Below are 24,059 nucleotides of genomic sequence, written 5' to 3' on the forward strand. Positions count from 1 at the left end.
ATATACACACACACACATATACATACATATATATATATAAACACACACACACACACACACACACACACACACACACATACATATATAAATATATATATATATATATATATATACACACATATACATACATACATACATACATACATACATATATATATATATATATCCCAGAGGGTCTTATAATTCTGACTTCAATTATTTTAAAAATTATTACAGTGTTTTAGATGTTTTTTAGATGTTAATTGACTTGATTTTTTCAAAAATATATATTTTTCTAAGTTTTCATTAAATATAATAGCTGGTCCAGTAAAAACGCACACATACAGCCCTAAATGACTGCATTTGTTACAACAAAAACACCTCTTATAAAACAAAAGACACACCTCACCAAACACCAATTAGGAAATCATCTCATCCTGTCTACATATACTTTCTTTATTGACAGCAAAACTGCCATTACATCCCAGACAAAACACAGCTATTACTGTCAATCTCGGCTCCATGACAGGACGCAACATGTTTTTCTGGCAAAAGCCTCCAAACCCCATTTAATCGCTCACTTTAATGTCAAGCCACATACTTCAGACATACAAGCGTTGAGACATAAAAAATACAGCACTTTGATTTATCACAAACTTCATGCCAGCATTTAAGAGCACCTAAAGAGAAGGTTAGAAATAATAAATAATATTCAGATGAAAATAAAAGATAGAAATATTAGCATGATATCCAAAAAATAAATAAATAAATAAATAAATAAATGCATTGAATTTTGAACATTACAGTCCTTAAGTGTGTTATTTTTACTGCCACCATCAGTATTTTTTTTTTTGTAATTCAGGCCTGTCACAATAATCAATATATGGACTTATCGGAAAACACATGGACATGTCCTCAATCATTTTTGGTGATGCAGTCTATACAGTACATTACTCATACATAAAGACCAATTCTAGCAGCATTTCAGCTGATTGCGCACCCTCTCTATCTCTACTGAAGATGTCAGCGTCAGTATGGTTAAAAACACTACAGTATTTACTATAAACTACTACAGTATATTTTCATGTGGGTATCTGACAACTGAAAATAGATCTGGTAGCAGATATTGCAGCCTCTGCTACTTTTTACATTTTTACCATATTAACATTTATTATTATTTATTCAGGATTTGCGTTTTCTGACTCCAATGCCTGATTATTATCTTGTTAAAATGACTATAATTTATGTATGTATGCAAGTACATAGCTGACTTGTTTTCCCTGCCCCTGGCTAAGTTATGAACGGAGAGTTTGTTTTTTTATTTATTTATTTATTTTATTAATTTTTTTATATTCATTTATTATTTTTATTTTCTACTGCTGTACCCTTTGCGTATTTTGTATTTATATATTCTCTGTATTTTTGCCTAATATGTGTTACTTTTATCTATAATGTTATTATTCCTATCTTATCTGATTCATTATTTATATTTATATATATATATATATATATATATATATATATATATATATATATATATATATATATATATATATATATATATATATATAAATAATGAATCAGATAAGATAGGAATAATAACATATATATATATATATATATATATATATATATATATATATATATATATATATATATATATATATATAGTTGAAGTCTGAATATAGCCCCCCTTTGATTTTTTTATATATATTGATTTTATATATTATTGACCGTAATTGTTTTTAACCTCCAATAGAAAAGAAAAAATAAAGTAGTGACTGCAGGATGAAGGAAAGTAGTGGAGCAAAAGTACAGATACTGCACTAAAAATGTACTCAAGAGCACGTAAAAGTACACATTTTTTAAACTACTTAGTAAAATACAATTCCTGAGAAAAACTACTCAACTACAGTAATTTGAGGATTTGTAATTTGTTACTTCACACCACTGGACACTGGTAAGCATAATATAAATTTTTTTCATTATCTTGCACTCAACTTTTCAGTGTGTATTTCCCACAGGCTCATGTGACTGAGTGAAAATGGAAGGGTTTGTCATACCAGACGGCTTAACTGCAGGAATGTGAGGCTTGACTATATGATAAAGGGAATGAATGCTTATTATTCATTGTCTAAAGCATCATTTGAGTAAAAGCTTAAAGTCTGAAGTCATCATTTTAGTCTTTTTTTCTGGCGGATAAACCTCAAATCCCTTATTGCTTATTTCTAATCTCTTTGTATGGCAGACATGCTATTTATAAATACTGCATTATTTATATTGAAGGTCGTTTCTGTCACAGATTGCTTTTAAAATCTTTATTTCGATTATTTAATCAGTCTTTATCTCCCGAAGGAGAATTATTTCTTGGGCCATCGAGAGAGCAGAGTACATTTAGTCACAAGACAGCTATTAATAATATATAAACAAAGACATAATGCACTCCACCAAAACCAACACCTTCCCCACAAAAATAGAAAATAAACGAATACAAAAAATACAAAATAAGTAATACAAAAAAACAAATAAATAAAATGTATTAATAGGGTATATGCCGAGCTAGTGCTGTTCCCATGATGATAAACTTTTCCATTTTAAACGATGCCTTTTGCAGCATCGATGTTGTAATGTAGTTAAAATACAATCAGTTTACACCAACTCGCCCGTCAGAATCGGTAGGCTAGCGCAGAAGCTCCATTGAATATACTGTGGTAAAATAAATGCTCATTATATAAATACATGGCAGGGGAAAATGTAATTTAATGCAGGGCTTCTTGTACAATCTGAGTCCCACTTTATATTGGATATCACTCAGTCAGTGGAAATCGCTGATTTTTAAAGAAAACAGACCTTAAACGTGCCGTTTTTGCGATGGCAAACCGAAATTGCTTAACCCAGGTTACTGGCAAATTAAAAGTCCCATTAGCATGCTTCGGCATATACCCTATTAATACAAATAATTAAATATTAATTAATAAAAAAAATAAATACAAAAATAAAGTAAATACAAAAAATAAAAAATAAGTTAATTTCTACAATAAAGTGAATAGAATAAATGAGAAATAATTTCACTCAACTCATTCCGCTTTCAACATTTAAACCTCAATTTCTGACTTCATACCTTGTTATTCTGACATTAAAGCGCACAATTAGGAATTTACACCTCAAAATCTAGACACAATAAGGGTTGGGTTGATAGATGATGCCATCGTCTATCACTGATGGCCGACAGACATCACGAAGCCGAGTAGGCATTGCTATCCTCACCCTGCTCCTGTCACAGCAGCAACGAGCTCGCGAGCAGGTCCCATTTACACTAATACGTCTTAAGTTTCAAATGGCATTTTAGAATGAAAATGATCCACGTCTACACTGTCGTTTCACCTAACATTTCTGAACAGATCTCAGTCCAAACTATCCCACTGAAAACACACATCATGTGACCAAGCACATACAGGCATAAACAAGCACAAGTCATGCGCTGCAGCATACGTGCCCGTCTGAGGTCCAGCAGTCAGCGGGTACTTTGAGCACAAAACCCCAGAGAGCAGTGCACATCAGACAGTTTATCAAGGATGTACTGCTGGATGGCATCTCTCTATAGTTGTTAAACGTGATGTTAAATTCATCTGGTCTCTAACAACTCTTCGTTTTTTTTTAATCTATCAGGTTACGTGTCACAGCGTCAGCACACTGCTTTAATCTTTCACTTTCACGCTTGTACTTAGTCAGGGTTCAACGCCAAGGATTTTTTCTACTGGGCCGATCGGGCCAGTGGTTGAGATTTTTACTTGCCCTGCCAAAGTTTTCACTGGCCCAACCAAAAATAAAAAAAAGTTAGCCACATATTTTAAATAATGTGGTAAAATAATGTCTGTGAATGTAGAATTTAAACATTTTAAAAATGTTAATAAATGTACAATGAGCAAAACTCAAGATTTTATGCAAACAAAAGAGCAGTGTGGAAAATGTGCTGCTATTTTATTGCAATTCTAAATTATTTTTACAAAAAACTTTTATATAATTTTTTTTTTACATTTTTTAAAATTTTGTACCCATGTAATTTTCTTCTTCCAAGACTTTATAAACAGACATTTTCTTTTAACCTCATGGTTTGTTGTTGCCATGTTTTTGCTATAGTGATTGTTACCAGGTTACGAAAAAAAAAATAATAATGTGCTCATTTATCACTGATAGGGGCCAGTGACGATTCCGAGCGTCTTTTCACGCTCGACTTTATTGTTGAGCCCTGTTAGTAATCCTAGCTAAAACCTCAGATACTGTTGGTTTGTTTGCTATTGGTTGTGCACCTTTTTTACCAACCAAGTTTGTCGACGCCATTATAGCGACACAGATCACTCTGCCTATTCATGCCAGAGTCCCGTGGAAAAAGTGATGGACAGGTGGTCATTTGTGTGTAACTTATCTTTAATTATTAACAATTCGTTTAGGGGGAAAACAAAGACCATGTAGGTCAGGTAGTTGAAACACTAGGCTACAAATAATTAATTAGTTAAAAATGTATTAATTATTCATAAATAATTAATTTACTGTCGTGATGATGCTATCGTCCATTGGGATTTTTCACATTAAACATTGTACGAAGTAGGCATGGGACTATAACCATCTTTAAGGTAAACTGCGGTTTGGAAAAATCAATGTTTTAAAACAGTCAAAAATTTCTGCAATACCGTTCCTAAAGTATGTGTAAAAAATTTTTTATGTACGTTTTTTTATTATTTTTTTATTTTTTAGGACAATAATATGTCCAGCAGAAAAGACGATGTTTTAAATTGTAAATAAATCTGTTTTTGAAACAAATGATGACAGCAAAATTCAATAATTCATTTAGCCTGACACTTTTACTGCTCCAAAACATTTTAAATGTTTCTCAAAAATAAAATATACAATAATAATAATAATAATAATAATAATAATAATAATATACTGGGTTTAAATGTTTTTTTACCCAGACGTTTAAAAAGAATATAGTTTAGAGCAGTAATCACAATACCGTGAAACCGTGATATTTTTATCCAAGGTTATCATACCGTCAGAATCTTATACCGGCCCATGCCTAGTACGAAGCCAAACTGGTCAACATTGCCCAACCCTAGACCCGATTCTAACTTTCGTCTTTGAATTTACTTTCTGGGTTCCAAGTTACAACAGATTCACTCAACTTTTAAAGTAAAGTCAGCTTGCTGCTTTAAAGGCAACAGGTTTACTCACTTCTTTAAAATACATATGAAATAAAAACTAGTGATATTGATTTTGTTACCTCACATTGCAAGTTTTGTGGTTAGCAATTCATCTGTGCATGTCATTAAGACAAAAAAACTGTTTGCCCTTGTAATCTAAAATTGAGACCTGAAAAGGCACTTCCTGTATCTTTTCAGTTTAATTCACAGACATCTGTCTGAGGTTTTGGGCGGGGATAAAATACTTAACCACGCCCCTCCAGCTGTCAGTTTTGACAACAAACAGAAATGGTGAGCAGGAGGAGTCTGTTAGGTTTTCACTCCGAAACCCATTTCCCAATCTTTCTGAATGAAATGCCTACTTTACGACATCCAATCAGCTCGCAGTAAAAAAACAAGCCACACCCACTGTTTTCTCATTTAATATTCAGTTTCTCTAGGAACTGCGTCACAATTTGAAAAATGGTCTCAACTTCGGGTTCATGAGGACTTTAAAGTACACTAACTACTCTTACTACTACTACTTTTTTACAGTATACATACATTCCCACCCCTTGATTTGTACATATATGCTCCATATTTATAAATGAGAGGCCTGGAAACTTCACCATTTTCTTCTCTGGTGTTGGCTGAGTAACTTGAGTTATAAAGCTTGTGTGCTCTCTCAAAAGATCGGACGATTGCGATTCTTTTCCAGGGGAGCAGCATACTTTCTCCATTTAGCCAGCCAAGGAGCAGTTTATATTGGCAAGGACTGAGTCAGATTACACGACTGTGCCATACACGCAACATATATAACCCACCGCTCAACACATGCACACTCCACTTACTTTACTCGGCACAAAACAAAGGAAAAACTCTCCTTTCTTTCCTCCTAAGGGTCTCTTGCTTTCAATAGTTCATGAACAGACACACAACCACTGGCATGTTAAAGCAGATAGCATCAGTCATGCTGTGCAGGGAGTTGTCTGGACATCGTCCATCTGGAGTGAAGAACTGCCGAAAGATGAAGTCTTATCCCTGTGTTTGCGCACACACATACACCCAACGGTGAAAACTGTATGGAGTCAAATCCAATCACATACATTTGCCCTACAGTGAAATGTTGCGACGGAAATAAACTAAGTAAATAAAATCACAAATAGTAATAACAATAACAGTTTAAAAAATAAGTAATAAAAAAAAAAGTTTAGCATATTATTTCCTTACATTCATATAGCGCTTTTCTGGACACTCAAAGTGCTTTACACATTGGGGAGAATCTCCTCATCCACCACCAGTGTGCAGCATCCACCTGAATGACGTGACGGCAGCCATATTGTGCCAAACCACACACCAGCTGATTGGTGGAAAGGAGAGGAGTGATTGAGCCAATTATCAAATGGGGATGGTTAGGAGGCCAGTGCTCAATTTTGGCCAGGATGCCAGGGTTAAACCCCTCATGTCATCTGAAAGTTAGCGCTTACTGAGCAGTATAGTGTCCCCATCACTATACTGGGGTGTTAGGACCCACTCAGACCGCAGGTTGAGCACCGGTTGGACAGCTTTGAAACATTAGTTTTAATCTATTTTACTTGCTTTTAATATATATATATATTATTATATTATTATATTATAAATAATATTTATAAATAATGCATTGCATATAATATATATGTTATATACATGTTATGTATTTTATATTTATAAATATTATATATTATATTACACACACACATACATATATATATATACACACATACATATATATATACATATATATATACACACATACATATATACACACATACATATATATATACATATATATATATACATATATATATATATATATATATATATATATATATATATATACATATATATATATACATATATATATATACATATATATATATACATATATATATATATATATATATATATATATATATATATATATATATATATGTATATATATATATGTATATATATATATATATACAGTTGAAGTCAGAATTACTAGACACCCCCCCCCCCTTTATTTTTCGTCAATTTCTGTTTAATGCTGTGTTCACACCAGACGTGGATAAATCTTGCTATTCGTGCGTAAATAGATGCGTTTGATGATGAGTTTTGAGTTTACTCACTTCATTCGCGCGTCAAATTAACCGAGCAAAGATGCGGATACGCGTCATAGGCAGGGCTTCTGTCTGCCTGGTGACTGTAGCTTTGTATCTAAATGACTAACATGGATTTTATTGAGAGAATAGCTGTGTTTATGAAGGCTGAAAAACAGCGTTGATTCACTTGGAGCCGTGTCTGAGTCCACTTGATCCTTTCAGAGGTGCACCCAGCTCTGTGAGTTCCTCAACTCCTCCAGAAACTTAACCTGAATGATGGAGGCTTCTAGCGGTGCTTCCGACTGAGCCGAGCCCAGTTTGATTAACTGTTGTCCGGTGTCAGCTGGAGGATTTCGCCCCAGGACACTAACAACAGGCGCCACATCATAAGCACGGCCCTACAAGAGAAAGCTCCTGATTGGTTAATGCAGCATGGAGTTTAGATTTTCAAACTTGAGTGATGGGGCGAAGCAATGGCGCAGTAGGTAGTGCTGTCGCCTCACAGCAAGAAGAAGGTCGCTGGGTCGCTGGTTCGAACCTCGGCTCAGTTGGCGTTTCTGTGTGGAGTTTGCATGTTCTCCCTGCCTTCGCGTGGGTTTCCTCCGGGTTCCCCCATAGTCCAAAGACATGTGGTACCGGTGAATTGGGTAGGCTAAATTGTCCGTAGTTTATGAGTGTGGGTGTAAATCATGAGTCTGATTCCAGCAACGCTCCAGGGACAGACGAGTCTTCGCTGAGGCCATCTTCCAGCCTAAACCACGGCGAATGAAGCTCTGCACAAGACTTTTGGCCAGTGGAGAAATTAAAATGGTCGTGCCCAACTGAGTCTGGTTCTCTCAAGGTTTTTTTTTCTTCACTCCCATCAGGTGAAGTTTTTTTTCCCTCTCCGCTGTCGCCACTGCCTCGCATGGTTCAGGATTGGTAGAGCTACGAATCGATGAATTTGCTCTTCAGTGTTTGAACTCTCAGTAATGATTAAATCACACTGAACTGAGCTAAACTGAACTGAACTGAACTTAAACACTAAAACCTGAACCACACTGTTCCAGTTACTATGACCATTTATGTGAAGCTGCTTTGACACAATCTACATTGTAAAAGCGCTATACAAATAAAGCTGAATTGAATTGAATTGAATTAAATGTGTGTGTGGATGTTTCCTGGAGATGGGTTGCGGCTGGAAGGGCATCCGCTGCGTAAAAACTTGGTGGATAAGTTGGCGGTTCATTCCGCTGTGGCGACTAAGCCAACAAGAAACTGAATGAATGAATGAACTTGAGCGATTCGTGCGAAACGCTCAACTCGCGCTGCTTCATTCGTGCGAAATGCGACATTTGTGTGACCTCATTCGTGCATATTGCGCCGCAGGATGTCTATTTGCGTCTTTGCATTGACTTAACATGCAAATCACTCGCGCTTGATGCTTCTTCCACATCTGGTGTGAATGCATCATAACAGAGACACACATTTCTAAACGCAATAGTTTTAATAACTCATTTCTTTTACCTGATTTATGTTATCTTTGCCATGATGACAGTAAATAATATTTGACTAGATATTCATATTCACTAGTATAAACCTTAAAGTGACATTTAAAGGCTTAACTGGGTTAATCAGGTTAACTAGGCAGGTTTGGGTAATTAGGCAGGTTATTGTATAATGATGGTTTATTCTGTAGACTATCGGAAAAATATATAGCTTAAAGGGGCTAAAAATTCTGACCTTAAAATAGTTTTAAAAAAATTAAAAACTGCTTTTATTCTAGCTGAAATAAAACAAATAAGACTTTCCCCAGAAGAAAAAATATTATCAGACATACTGTGAAAATCTCCTTGCTCTGTCAAACATCATTTGGAAAATAATAAAAAATGAAAAGAAATAATCACGCACGCATGCACACACACACACAAACACACACACAAACACACACACAAAAACACACACAAACACACACAAACACACACACACACACACACACACACACACACAAACACACACAAACACACACAAACACACACACACACACGCACACACACACACACACACACACACACACACACACACGCACACACACACACACACACACACACGCACACACACACACGCACACACACACACGCACACACACACACGCACACACACACACGCACACACACACATCCCTACAAGCATGGCAGAAAAATACTCACAATCTTTTGAGGGAGAAAAGTCCATAAAAGGCTCCTGGCTCAATATGTGTGATTATGTTGTTCTTTATGTCTCTGGAATAGAAAAAAATAAAATAAATTTTAGATGGTGAACACAATCAAACACTTAAAAAAAAAAAGGCTTTGGGTTAATTTCAAACATGAGCAAAACTGCGCCAACCCATCCCCATAATAACAGGTTATTCAAAACTCAGAAAACACGCCGGTGGGGAAAAGGCGCAACTCTTTTGATGCTTTGACATGCTGAAGCGAAGGGCACACCATAATAAATCACTCTCGTTTCGCAGTGTAACATAACATGCGGATTGGAGACTTCAAGCGCTGTAATTCAATTTAAGTAATTCAATAATATCCTGATGTACTGCACTATATTATACATCAATTACAAAAAAAAAAAATCTGTCGTAGTATAATCTAAGAGTGACCACTGGAAAACGGCTGCAGCAAAAGCCCAATGCATAATTTAGGACCACCACTGGTGAATAAATGTGCAAAAAAAAAAAAAAATCCCAGAATGCAACAGAGAAAGGGCGGATGAGTTGAAAGGCTACCTGAGCCCACACCTGCGCTAGTCAGCTCGTCCTGATCAAAACGGGATCCTGACTAATCGCGAGCCGCTTTTGATGTCGAGCTGCTTGTGGTTTGAGGGTGGAATTGAGGATCACAAAACAGGGCAAAATAGAGACAGAGAGAGGTGGACTGAGGTCATGCCAATAGCCAGGTTTTCATTCTAACGTGAAGCAACTGTTTTCAAAGTTCACGAAATAGGAAGAAGAAAAAAATCCCAAAGTTTAATTTGGTATTTTTGATTAGGTTGATAGAGTCACTGAAAAAGCAAGCAAGGAAGGACAGAAAGAAGAAAGTTAGGATGAAAAGAAAGAAGGAAAAAAGAGAAGGATGGAAAGAAGGGTGGAAGAAAGGAGGACAGAAATAAACCCAAAAATGGTGGAGAGTTTGCAAAAAAGAAAGGAAGGAAGGACAGAAAAAAAGGAAAAAAAGGAAAGGAAGAAAAAAGGAAAATGGGACAGAAAGAAGGAAGGTAGGATGGAAAGAAAGAAGGAAAAAAGGATGGAAAGAAAGAAAGAAAGAAAGAAAGAAAGAAAGAAAGAAAGAAAGAAAGAAAGAAAGAAAGAAAGAAAGAAAGAAAAAGAAAGAAAGAAGAATGGAGGAAGAAAGAAAGGGTGGAAAGTTTGCAAAAAAGAAAGGAAGGTCGGAAGGGCAAAAAGAAGGAAGGAAGAACAGATAAAAGGAAAAAAGGAAAGAAGGACTGGAAGAAGGATGGAAAGAAGGAAGGTAGGACAGAAAGAAAGAAGGAAAATAAGGGAAGGAAGTAAGGATGGAAAGAAAAAAGAAGGAAGGACAATAGGAAGTACAAAAGGAAGGACAGACGGAAGGAAGAAAGGACTGAAGGAAGGCAGAAATAAACACAAAGGGAGGAAAGGAAGGTAGAGGGACAGAAAGAAGGACAAAAAAGATAAGAAGGAAGGAAAAAAGGACAGAAAGAAGGAAGGTAGGATGGAAAGAAAGAAGAAAAAAAGAAGGATGGAAAGATGGACAAAAAGAAGGACCGAATGAATGAAGGACGAAAGGAAAACAGAATAAAAACACAAAAAGGTGAAAAGTTTGCAAAAAAGGAAGGAAGTTAGGATGGACAAAAGGAAGGAAGGAAGGACAAAAGGAAGGAAGGAAGGAAGGAAGGAAGGAAGGAAAAATAAAAAAGGAAGGAAAGAAGGATGGAATAAAGAAAGGTAGGACAGAAAGAAAGAAGGGAAAATGGAAGGATAGAAGGACAAAAAGATGGAGGGAAGGAAGAAAAGACAAAAATAAACACAAAAAGGATGGAAAGTTCACAAAAATGATTTAAAAAATCCAAAATGCAAATAAGGTACTTTTCCATTGAGTTGTTGGAGTGGCTGAAGGAGGAAGTATGGAAGGAAGAAAGAACAGAAAGGAAGGAAGGACAGAAGAACAAAAAGAAGGAAGGATGGAAATAAATAAAGGAAAGAAGGAAGGACGGAAAGAAAGAAAGAAAGAAAAAGAAAGGAAACAAGGAAGGAATGACGGAAAGAAAGAAAGCAAAAAAATGCTTTTCCATTAAGTTGTCAGAGGGGCTGACTGTAGTATTGGTAACCTAGCAAACAACAGTAAATAATGCAAGCATAATAGACACATCTGATTGGTCACATGGCTGTAATGTTTGCTACAACAGAGTTTATTATCGCATGAGAAACATATGATGGAATGGAAATGCCAAATTTCAAATAAAAATCCTTTTATTATTTCGCAAAAATGCTCGAGGGGATTTGGAAGCAGGCTTTTTTGCCTTGATTTGGTAATGATACATCAACAACAGCAGATAATAATCTTTACATGCAAATTTATTAAAATAAAAAAAAATAAAAATCACAGTAACTTTTTGGTCACCCTGCAGAAAGTCGGTCGAAAAAGTTTGGAAGACCTTTGAAATGTGCAAAACAATATTTCAAATAGGTGTGAAAACTATTTCTGAGGCTGATAGTGAGAAAGTACATGAATAGCACATGAGAAAGCCTCTTCTTCCGGTGTGAAATGTTTGTAGAGAGAAGAGCTGGTGGAGCTGTGGGTCACAGTGGGCAGATCTCTGGAGTGGAAAGACAAACACGCGTCTCTGTAGCTCTGCGCATAACCTTTGCACAAGAGCTGGGGGTCTGAGGGGAAAAAGGGGGAAAACAGCACATTCAAAAAGATCTCAGTGCTCTTAAGAAACTTCAAGACAGACCATCAAATGTGGCATTTTCATAAGTTGTGTTGTCAAATTTCAGTATTAATATTCCGGCACAGTGACACAGTGGCTTAGTGGTTAGCACTGTCAACTCACAGCAAAAAGATCAGTGGTTCGAGTGCCGGCTGGGTTAGTTGGACATTGAGAAGCTCCTCCCCTTTAAAAAAAACAGCCAATAGTATTTCGTATTTACAGCCAACAGCGTTTTTCGAGTGGTTGAGATCAAGCACAGCAAATGAAAAGCAAATGAAGTATGCGGTGACGTGGAAAAAAAAAAGGTTGATATATTTAGGTGAAAGTGACAAACTGCAAGCTTTATATCAGGTTTATATTTTCCAAACACAAATTTTCCCAGTGTTTTGGAGCACACTAGCTAATAGGTTTCTTTAAATCTAACATCTAAAGTTTATTTGAATTTCACATGACTTTTAAACCAAATTCTAAAATGAACTGGGAGCCAATGGAGCGAGGCTAAATTTGGAGTAACGCGATCATATTTCTTTGCCCCAGACAGCAGCCTTGCTGCAGCATTTTGTACCAACTATTGGTGATTGAGGAAGACCTGATATAATGTTTTACAGTAATCTAAGATGAAGTACTGAAACATGAGTTCTGCAGGAGTGCCATAGGACGTAATGAAGACCACAACTCCCATGATTCCAAACTCAGTCACTGCATCATCAAAATACACCTTTGTTTGTTGTGACTACACACCCTCTAGAGGCCAAAAAACACACTGTGCTCTTAAAGGTGCCGTGAAGTGCAATTTTGGAGAGAAATGTTCAATATATAGGAGAAAAAAGCCACAAATAAAAACAAAATATTGCAATTTTGAGGAAAAAAAAAGTCGATTTCTATGACAAAAAGCCACAAATAAAACCAAATAGTTGCAAATGTCGAGGAGAAAAGTCCAATTTCTAAATAAAATAGGCACAAGTTAAAGCAAATAGTTGCAATTTTAAGAAGAAAAGTCTAATTCTGAGAATAAAAGCCACAAATAAAACCAAATAGTTGCAAATGTCGAGGTGATAAGTCCAATTTCTAAATAAAATAGGCACAAGTTAAAGCAAATAGTTGCAATTTTAAGAAGAAAAGTCTAATTCTGAGAATAAAAGCCACAAATAAAGCAAAATAGTTGCAGTTTTAAGGGGAAAAAATCCAAATCTGAGACAAAAAAAATGTCATAAATAAGAAAAAATACTTACAATTTTGAGGAGAAAAATGCAATTCTGAGAAAATGTCACAAAAAAAAATATTCGATGTTTAATGCAATCACAACATAGAAATGAAGAGAGGGTGGGACATCCCCTTTCAAAAAACACCAACAGTATTTCATGTTTATAGCCAATAGCGTTTTTCGAGTGCTTGAGCTCAAGCACAGCAAATGAAAAGCAAACAAGAAGCGTCTTGAAGGGGGCGGGGCATGTCAGACACTAGAAAGTATTTGATTGGTCAGGAGATTTGGTGAGAAACTGAAGTATGCGGTGACGTAGGGAAAAAAAGGTTGATATATTTAGGCGGAAGTGACGAACTGCAAGCTTTGGATGTTTATATCAGGTTTAAATTATTTTCTAAACACAATTTTTTTTTACTGATTAGGAGCACACTAGTTACCAGATATCCTTAAAAATAATATCTAAAAATTTGTATTTTAATTTCAAGGGACCTTTCACTGCATGAGTCATGCAAGAAAATTGCTTTCACCAATTCTTCAAGAATGCACATATACATTTCAAACACAGAGACAAAGAGTCAGTGCAGAGAATATAAAGTGTGAATCAGACTGCTGACATCTCTGGCTTCAACTCCAGTCATTAGAATGACAAAAGCAGCGCTCTGCTCTGCGCTGAAGGGATCGTGGCGAGAGAGAAGCATGAAAACCGAAAAGCCAGAGAAGGCACACAGGGAGCAGCACTGGAAGGTAACTGTGCCATCAGCTGAAAAGCCCAGACGCAGAAAAACCCGTCAAGAGACTGCAAGATGAATTCCTCGGGCTTTCAAAGCATGCGAAGATCAAAGATGTTTACACTTCCAATGTGTTATAAAGACAAGGGTTTAGCTCTTTATCCCCTCAACTGTATCGTTTTCCCCCAACATAAGAAGAGGCAAGAATTCCCTGGCATTATACACAGAATTATGCACAGATTGAGTCTTAGCAACTGGCTGAAACGCTCCAGTTGTTAGCTTTCAGTTCTTCGAACATTACTCAAGACGACAAGCTCTACTAGTTGCTGGAACGCAGGGTTCAACTACAATCACAACTGTAACCCACATCAATTTCTTTTGCATTCATGCAAAACGCAAGCCGAGCGTCCATTTGTTTCTTTGTTGGCTGAGATGATTCCCAGATCACTTGTAGGAGAGAGCAGGACTCGGGAAACTGAAATGAGGGCCGAGCTGACTTCTACCTATAGTGGTATGACTTGTACATTATAAAACGAGTTTTATACGAATGGCGACAGTGGTTAGATGGTCATGGTGCTTATGAAACTGTAGTAAAAAAATATAGATTTAATGCAACGTTTCGAGTGTGAAGTGAAAAAAGCAGGTCAAAAGTTTTTAGCTTGTTTCATCAACTAATATTAATATTAATAAAAATACATACACACACACACATTTATACAGCAGTTCTGTCTGGTTCTTGAATCTGATTGGCTGATAGCCGTGCGATATTCTCTCAGTAAAAGCACTCGCCCAGCCTCTTAACCCTTCACCCTTGTGTATTACTCTACACACATACAGCAACAAGCTGAGGACACTCTACAATTTGACAAATATTGCTGCGGTTGGACAATAATGTACTTTTGGGGCTTTTTTAGTTGAGAATGTAGTTGTGCAGATTGCAACAATTTATTTTATTTATAAGGATAGTGCCTATATTAAATATTTTTAATTTCTGAGAGACAGCCATTGGCCTGTCTTTGAGCAAAGATGGTTGATGATGTTCATCCTCAAGATGACCTAAGTGACCGCATAATAAGCCCTAAGAGAAAATCAGCGTCATTTCAAACTACAGCTGATCAAATCATTAATAACAGGTGAATGATCTCTCTGCTTTGTGTGTTGTAGTGCTGTATTTATACCATAGTAAGATTGTGATCTCCCGATTGCAACAAACAAATACTGGGAAATCTCTGTAGACTGATGGCATTTCAGCCTTTTAATCTTAAAATGTGATTTTTTTTTTTATTGCGCGATGAGTCGATTAATGGAGATGATTAACACCGATAACGGCCCATATATTTTAATATATATATATATATATATATATATATATATATATATATATATATTAAAGGGTCACAAAACACCAAAACACATTTTTTGAGCTGTTGACAGTCGTATATGTGTCCCACACTGCTAAAAACACTATTAAGTCACCTATATTTCACTAAAAAGTGTAAATTGGTTGTTTTTGCGTTATTTCAAGCAAATTCGTATTTCCGGTTTGAAACGAATTTTTGAAGCTGTGTCACGGTCATGGCAAATAATTCGACTACAGATGTCCATGTAAACACCGTCACTTTGTCCCCTGTGTGTGTGTGTGTGTGTGGTTGTGTGTTTTGACTCTGAAAGTCAGCGCGCCCAAATAGACACTCCCACACTATGCCTCTTTTCTTCCTCCGACACTCCCCCTAAACAAAGCTGGACACGCCCACTTTTCTGACTTTTTCCAAAGTAGAGGTGTGAAAACACCCTGCTGAAATGAGGGGGTTTTATGGCCCTTTAAAATACATATATAGTATAATATATATAAAATTAAACAATAATAATAATGCATAAATAAAGCATACACTCAATGAGCAACAGAATAATAATACCGGAAAAATAATAAAAAGGGCAGGTAGCAAGCATATTAAGTTGTTCAACCAAGCGGAACAAAATATAGAATTGATCAGCTTTAAGATATCAGGCTAACTTTGTTTGTGGGGTGATAATGATAACATTAAAATTCCCATTTGTTGGCCGATATCAATATGGGCGCCAATTTATCATGCATTCTTATTTTCTGTAACGAATTTCGCACAAAAGCCTTTACGTGTGAGCCCAACACTATTTGTCTACTTCATTGTTTTCCGATTTAAACCCACTGGTGCATCTTAAAAGCACTGGCAAACAAATCAATGGATTTAATAAAACCTTCTACAACAAGCGTATTGTATCAGCCCTTTTATTCTGCAACTCTTTGAGAGAAACCGGTTATGTGATACGTCGTGAACGCATCTCTCCGTCAGTGGCAGTTGCAGGAAAATCTGGGTCATGTATAGTCAAGCAAGCAGCACAGGAGAAAGTGCACATATAAATGGCACTGCTAAGTTTGGCATTTCAATGTACAGCCTCTAAATTTAGCCTTGGGGTCCAGCGTTTGACCAGCACTGCTACGGTGAGTGACAGCGAGTCCCTAATGGAAGTACAGAGCGGTAAACCAATGCCCGGACCAGACAATTGTGCTCCCCGAAGGCAACAGCTATAATTAACTTTTACTTGACCAGTCCTCTGAGCATGAGCTCCTGCAACACAAAAATCAGGCTCTCTTTTCTGAGTGACAACATTAGCACACTGTCCACTTCAGAATAATTTGGTATCATCACAGATATGTCCCATGAGACAAGACTGGGTTCACAAGAATGAGCCGAGATTTTTACGTTATGAATTTTAAAAATTCAAAGTAATAATATTAAAAGCTAAAAATAATAATATAAAAAACAATAAATTAATAAAAATATAAAAGAAATTTAATTAAAAATTAAATTAAATATAAAAAATAAAATTTAAATAAAATTAAAAAAATACTAAATATAAAATTTTAATAAAATAAAAAAATTTAATTAAATTAAAATTTTATTTAAAATTAAATTACATTTTATTTAATTAATTTTAAATATAATTCTTATATATATATATATATATATATATATATATATATATATATATATATATATATATATATATATATGTATATACAGTTGAAGTCAGAATTATATGTTATTATGTAACAATTCTGACTTCAACTGTATATATATATATATATATATATATATATATATATATATATATATATATATATATATATATATATATATATAGGAGAAAAAAATGGATGCAAAAAAATTTAAATGCAGGTGTATTTTAAAATCAACTTGTACTTTTAATTAAAACTTCTATTTTAATAAATTATACGCAGCAATAAACATGTAAATATTTCCCACAAACTCAACTGACAGACAGGCAAAAATGCTAAATAGTATAAATAAAAATAAACACCATAAATATATGCATAAAAAGTGCAATCAATAACCACAATTGCAGTGGTGCTCTCGTGAAACTCAAAACATTAAATCTTAGTTATTGGCTAATAACACATTAAAATAAAATGCCATAATTGTTTTATTAAGTAGTCACTAACTTATACAATTTAATGCTTTATTACCTCTACCATAAAATTAAAATGATTATAATAAAGACATTTAAATTACAAAAGGAGGATGATGTTAATGCATTTTGTTTATTCTGATCATACATGTATTCAATAAAGCAATACACTCAGTATTATTTTGGTTATTATAGCAGTTAAAGTAATCTTACATTGTGAAACCGGGGGCTGGGTGGTTACAGAGTGCGCGCGACGTGTCTGAAGAGCAAGAAGGGACACGGTAGTGGGGGAGGGGTGTATTTGAGGACCGGGAGGCAGACGCAAGACTTTGCAGGCACCCAGAAGTCTCTATGCATCTGCGAGAGACTCCCGGAACTTCCGAGAGACTTGGGATGTCTGTCAACAGTACCAAGCCGACCAATCACAGAGCTTGCGCTATGCATCCTTGCGACAGGTTCTTGACAGGTGTCTATAAGCTGACATACGAGCGATCCACTGATGAATCACGTCTTTAAAATGCTTCAGTTTCCTGGTATCTGTGTTTACACTCAGTAAACAGTGGTGAGATCAGTGAATGAAACTGATGACTTTCATGGCCAATCACAGTCATTTCTGTTGAGCATGTAAACACAATGGCAAATCAGCACTGTTTAAGAACGTGCTCAACAGCGCTTAAATGTTATCAGGAAATGGATGTTTTTCATGAAACATTTCCTTATCGATTGCTACCGAATTCCAGTATCATGACAGCCCTACTATATTGTGCAACAGCACATGATCAGTGGCAGATCTATGGCTTTTTAACTATTGAATAATCAAACCCATATGTGAGTGAGCAGGAAAGCAAGCCAGAACAAAGCCACAAAGCATGAATCCCTTATTGTAGTGCACTTTAAACACATCCCATAATGATCAAGTGTTCGGTCAGCAGGCCGAGAGAATGTGGTCTTTTGTGACTGTGAGAATGCATTGACCACTTGAGAGTTTTCATACAAAAGCAAACCGATCAAACACCAAATAACACGTCTAACTACCTCTGGAAGGGTTTAAAAGTGGACGAGGTCAAAATGTTTTAGACTAGTTTAACACTATTTAGTGATGTCTACTTGTGATTGTCAACAATGCATCATAACACAGGTATAAACACTGGTGTAAAGTAACAGATTACAAATACTTGAGTTAATGTAACTGAGTAGGTTTTCCCAGGAATTGAGTATATTTCGGTACTCCACTATTTTCCTTCAACCTGCAGTCACTACTATTTTTTCCTTGTCTGGGCATTGGCTGAGTAGAAAAGTCCAGTGATTCCGGTCCAATCAAATCACACCAAGAAATTAAATTAAACTGAACAGCCTGAATACATGGGTGCTGCTTTATAAATACAGCAAAAGCACTAAAAGTGTCCCAGAAGATGTCCAAAATCAAAACATGCAATGATCCAGAGACTGTTTAGACTGCATGTCAATGATGTATAATGACTGAAATTGTCAAATAATCTTAATCAATAACTAAATCCACTACAGAATAGTATTGTCACAATACTGGAATCCAATACTAATGGGTACTGAACTTTTACAAATGTTAATTTCTCGCTAACATACGCAGGTCATGTGTGTTCCAAACCGTGGGTTGTGATCCGCTGTGCATCAAATGCATCCTTTGACTATTTTTTCTTGCAATTTTACCAAGATCCTGCCCTCTTATTTCAGCATGCTCTAATAGTAAAAGTGACTTCTGAGGAAAGTTCTCAGACAAAACTGAAAGAAAAGTGGTTCCACTTTATATTAAATGTCCTTAACTACTATGTACTTACATAAAATACACTGTACTTACTGTGTTTATAATGTATTTGAGAACACTTGTGGTGCTTTTTGAGTTGGGATAGAGGTTGGGTTATGGACAGGTTTGGTGGCATGGGTAGGTTTAAGGGTGGGTTAAGGTGTAAGGGATGATCAACAGTGTATTTACAAATGTAATTACAGAAGTTAATTACAGATGCAATTACATACATGTATTTAACCAAGCATAAGTACACAGTAAATACATGTATTTACACAATAAGTACATTGTAACAAACTATTAATTCCTGTGTAAGTACATATTAGTTAAGGCCACTTAATATAAAGTGAGACCGAAAATATTTGTAAATGTGTACATCTAATTACATCTAGAACAAATAAACAGAGAGGAAAAGTAGCACGGTTTGAACTTACAGTCGCTCCAGTGATGATAAACCAACAAAAGAGCCATTCAGAAGTTCCTGGATTTTGTTGTTGCTCAAGATCCTGTGGAGAAAACAAAAAACAGATCAGGTAATGACAGACAAACAAATCTTGAACTTCAAGAGCAAATATGATCTATTGTGAATGAAAAGAAAAAAAAAATGACAACATCAAAATATGGACTCAAAAGAATATTTTGACAATTGTTTGATATACAGTGCTCAACATTAATGAGTACACCCATTTTTGAAAATAAAAACATGACGTTTCTCAGTGAATGTAGCTCATATATTTTGGTGTATTTGAACAAAACAGATTTATTAAACGAATATATTAAAAAAATCAAATATATTAAATAAATAAAATAATATTTTAGGTCGGCGCCAATTGCCTAGTGGTTAGTGCGTCGACTATTGAGTCAATCTAGGGCCATAGAAACTTGCAAAATAAAAGAAAGTTTTGCAAACAAAAAATAAAGTCTTGAGCAAGAAATGAATAAATAAATAAATGCAAATCTTTATAAATCGCAAAGCGAAAATAAATTTTAGAGAAATTAAATTAAATTTTCCTAACAAAAATAAAGAACTGCAAAGGGAAAAGTTTTGAGAAATGAAAATGAAATTTGCATTGTAATCTTACATAGTAACAACAAAAACTAGTTAATTTGATTTTTTATTTATTTTTTTGCATATATGGATTTCTTAGCTATCAACATCCCGTGAACAGCAACAGCAGCTTTAGAAATATGTTTTCGGAGAATAATGGTGACGTGTTCAATACTTATTTTCCCCGCTGTATATTAAATCAACTGTAAAAAAAAACACTGTATTGTCTACACTGCATAAATAATTAAATACAATTACTCTGTTAAATCTAAACTTTTTGTTTATTTCTTGGTTCAAATTCGCTTGTTATCGTAATCATGAGTCTTAAAAATACATCCAAATGCAAATCATTCACTCTATTAGGATTAAACTGCAGGGCTCGAAACTGCGACCGTTTGGTTGCATATGCGCCCGAAATATTTCTATGTGACCTCAAAATATATTTGGGAGCATTTGTGCACATGCATGAAATTGTTGCTGTGCGATCCATTTTCACTGCAAAATGTTAACCGCATGCAGGTATTTAGGAGAAATTCACGCAGAATGCATCTTATAAAAAAGGGTTCCATTATAGCTGCCCTTTAAACAGGTCTGTTAAATGGAAACGAGCAAACATCCTGCACCGAACGCACTGCTGAATCATATTTGTTTGTGTTTTCCAGAGCCAAAACACTAGCGGAAGCATCTTGCGCACGTCTCCTCCATTTTGTGTAATTCAGCAGTAAACAGGGATGTTCATTCCAGAGGAATCACCACAACGGTTTGTGGTTGTCTGTTTTAGGGACGGTCGTATAGCGGATGCGGTCGCAACCCTTTATCCGCAGGTCCCAGCCAGACTGTTATTATTATGGGCTGCCGAGGGGTGACTTTATTACAAGCTTGGCCTACTGCGACAGCCTACATATTTTTCTGGCTTTGAGAACACAAACATCCCCATCCGCTTCTCACTCGAACAGATCGGTGGATTTCCAGATGTGCGAAGCATTAAGGAAGAGGGACATCAAGTGTCTCGCAGCACTGAGAGGATATATGTGCATAACGAAAAAGTCATGCAATCAAAACAAATACGATTTATGCTCTTAATAAATTTATGGTGCCAGATTCAGTGCATGTACTTTCAAGGAATACATTAATTTGTCCTGAACTGTAATCACTTTCTAAACTCCTGAAATCAACTTTTATTTTTGCTGATGTAATCAAAGCCGTTCATTGCCAAAAATGTAAAATAAATAAAAATAAAATGCTTTTATTTTTAACTTAGCGGTGGTCTTATTTCTAGTCCAAATATCGAAAAATTTGTCTATTTTTCTATAAGCAAGTTTGTTTGATTATTTATTGTCACATCAGAAACTTAGGGCTTTTTCATGGCAAGATCAATATAAAAGCATAATAACTTCATAATTAAATAAGAAATGATATTAAATATACTGACAAAAATAAATCATAAAAATATTATTAAAAAAAAAAATAAGAAAAACGTTGAAATAAAAAAAGTCACGACATCTTATGTTTGTATATCTTTGTGTATAAATGTGGTATTTTATCTTTGTTTATATACTTATTTAGTGTATAATTATGTTTCCCGAATAATTTTTTGTTTGGTGAATTGTATCAATGCGTACATCTATATGTATCCGTATTATGTATGTTTTAATGTCTGACCTAAGATGAACCTAATAAAAAAAAAAAAGTCACGACAACATATATTTTTACATTAAATTAATTTATAAAGTTTATCAGGTTTCAACTTATTCTTGAAGTTAAAACATTAAGTTAATTAAAGTCAGCTTAAATAATGCAAGTTAAAATGACGTGTTAAGTTAAAATAGTTCAACTTAATTTAAGAGAGCAACACATTTTAATAGTATACCTAACTAATTAAATAAATAAATGATTAATTATTAAATAAAATTTAAATGTTTAATAAAAAATATACATTTTTTATACTTCTCCTACTGCAGCAGATTTAGTTTTTACTGTTGATATTTGGCGCCAGTTAATCAAGGAAGTGACAATTTTGTTCGCTTTGACTTGGTGGATTGAAAAGCTTCCTTATTCGCACGCCTAATCCAGTTTTGCGCATGAATTTGCATTTTTAGATGGAAACATAGCTAGTGACATCACGTCATATATTTTAATAAGCCTTTTATATGCAATCAAGTGATTCTTGTGTATGAAGGATTTTGACTTAAAAACTTGTATAATCTATTATTTTCTAAAGTTTTTAAAGTGTCACAAACTTTACAATGTAAACCTAAACATTGCTAATAATACTTTTTTGGGAGGCATTTTTCAAGCAAAACAGTACTTGACTGTACCATTTTAAAAATAATAATAATTTCAATGTTGCTCATCACATACATTTGCTTAATTGAATTTAAATGTTAGTTTTCAGATTAATTTAAAATCTAGCTTGGCTTTTGATAAACAAAGACGGTTCATCTCTCCACTGAATATTCAGTCTGACAACATGGATGAAAAGGAAAACTCTTTAAGACCACAGTCTTAATTAAAACAGACATCTTACATATTGCACATATGAGGAGTCTTATGTAACTGCACGATATCTAAAGATTCTGTCAGATTTGCTTTCCCTCAGTCTGCAATTACGGTTCTATTTGTTTACATTTTGATTCTGGGGAACTTTAATTGAAGCTTTCGAAGGCCGATCCTTGTCAAGAGATGAAAGAAAGAGAAAAGCCTGAGAACATGCTGCAGTTTGTATGGATAAACATGCACACGCTGCCTTCTGACTCTTATCTGTCAAGATCAATTATAGAGACATGCTGATTTTCATGAGTAGTGATTGCTGAGTGAATCCCCTCCCTCATGTTTACAATACAATGCACACAAAACACCTGGAGAATTTCTAGTGTGTGTATGTGTTTTTGTGACATATCAGGACACAAATCTGTATAATGACATGGGTATGACACAGGTATTACAAAAAGGAGGTGAAATACGAGGACATTGGTGAGGTCTTCATTTCTCAAAATGCTTATAAATCCCACAGGATGAGTTACATCAGAGAGTAAAGCTGCACACTGACTCCTGTGATGGTTGGGTTTAGGGGTGGGGTGGGGGCAATATAATATACGGTTTGGGCTGTATAAAATAAATGGAAGTCTATGTAATGTGCACCAACTTCGAATGATCACATTGCGATATCGATGCTGAAACGATATATTGTGCAACCTTAATCAGGAATATAAAAAAAAAGTAAAAATCACAGTGTGAACCAGACTTTAGGTTGCATTTTGTTGAATATTTCAGATACACGTCCTTAGGGGTGAGTGGGTAATAATGACCGCTCGTCTGGGTCTTCGACAGCAGACGAGACGATCTAACAATTAGCATTCAAATGAGCGTCTGGCAAGAAACCTGCAGGTCTACTGCTGGAGACAGATGGAGAAGATACAGCTTTATCTTGATTTCAGAGCAAACAGATCACACCGCTGAAAGCAAAAGAGAGAAACAGAACAGACTTGCACAATTTACATAAACCTGATCGATCCGAGTTCTCTTCATGCAAGACCAAATCTTCCTAAACAAATCAAAAAACTTGGACTACATTAAAACAGGCAGCATATTATTTGGAAATATGCTCT

General features: G+C 35.2%; 1 protein-coding gene across 2 annotated transcripts in view; it reads right to left on the bottom strand.

Moving 5' to 3' along the window:
- adgra3 (adhesion G protein-coupled receptor A3) overlaps nucleotides 1-24,059 on the bottom strand; it is a 67,507-nt gene that overhangs the window by 29,838 nt on the left and 13,610 nt on the right. For both annotated transcript variants that reach the window (XR_015494475.1, NM_001302224.1), the window contains exons 2-3: nucleotides 19,838-19,909; nucleotides 9,472-9,543 (exon numbers count right to left, since the gene is read on the bottom strand). Coding sequence is in view for 1 of the 2 variants with exons in the window: in NM_001302224.1 (NP_001289153.1) it covers nucleotides 9,472-9,543; nucleotides 19,838-19,909 (144 nt within the window). In the remaining variant the exon portion in view is untranslated. The remainder of the gene's footprint in view (nucleotides 1-9,471; nucleotides 9,544-19,837; nucleotides 19,910-24,059) is intronic.

This window comes from Danio rerio, chromosome 7 (genome assembly GCF_052040795.2).
Source record: "Danio rerio strain M-AB ecotype USA chromosome 7, GRCz13ab, whole genome shotgun sequence".
NCBI classification, from domain to species: domain Eukaryota; kingdom Metazoa; phylum Chordata; class Actinopteri; order Cypriniformes; family Danionidae; genus Danio; species Danio rerio.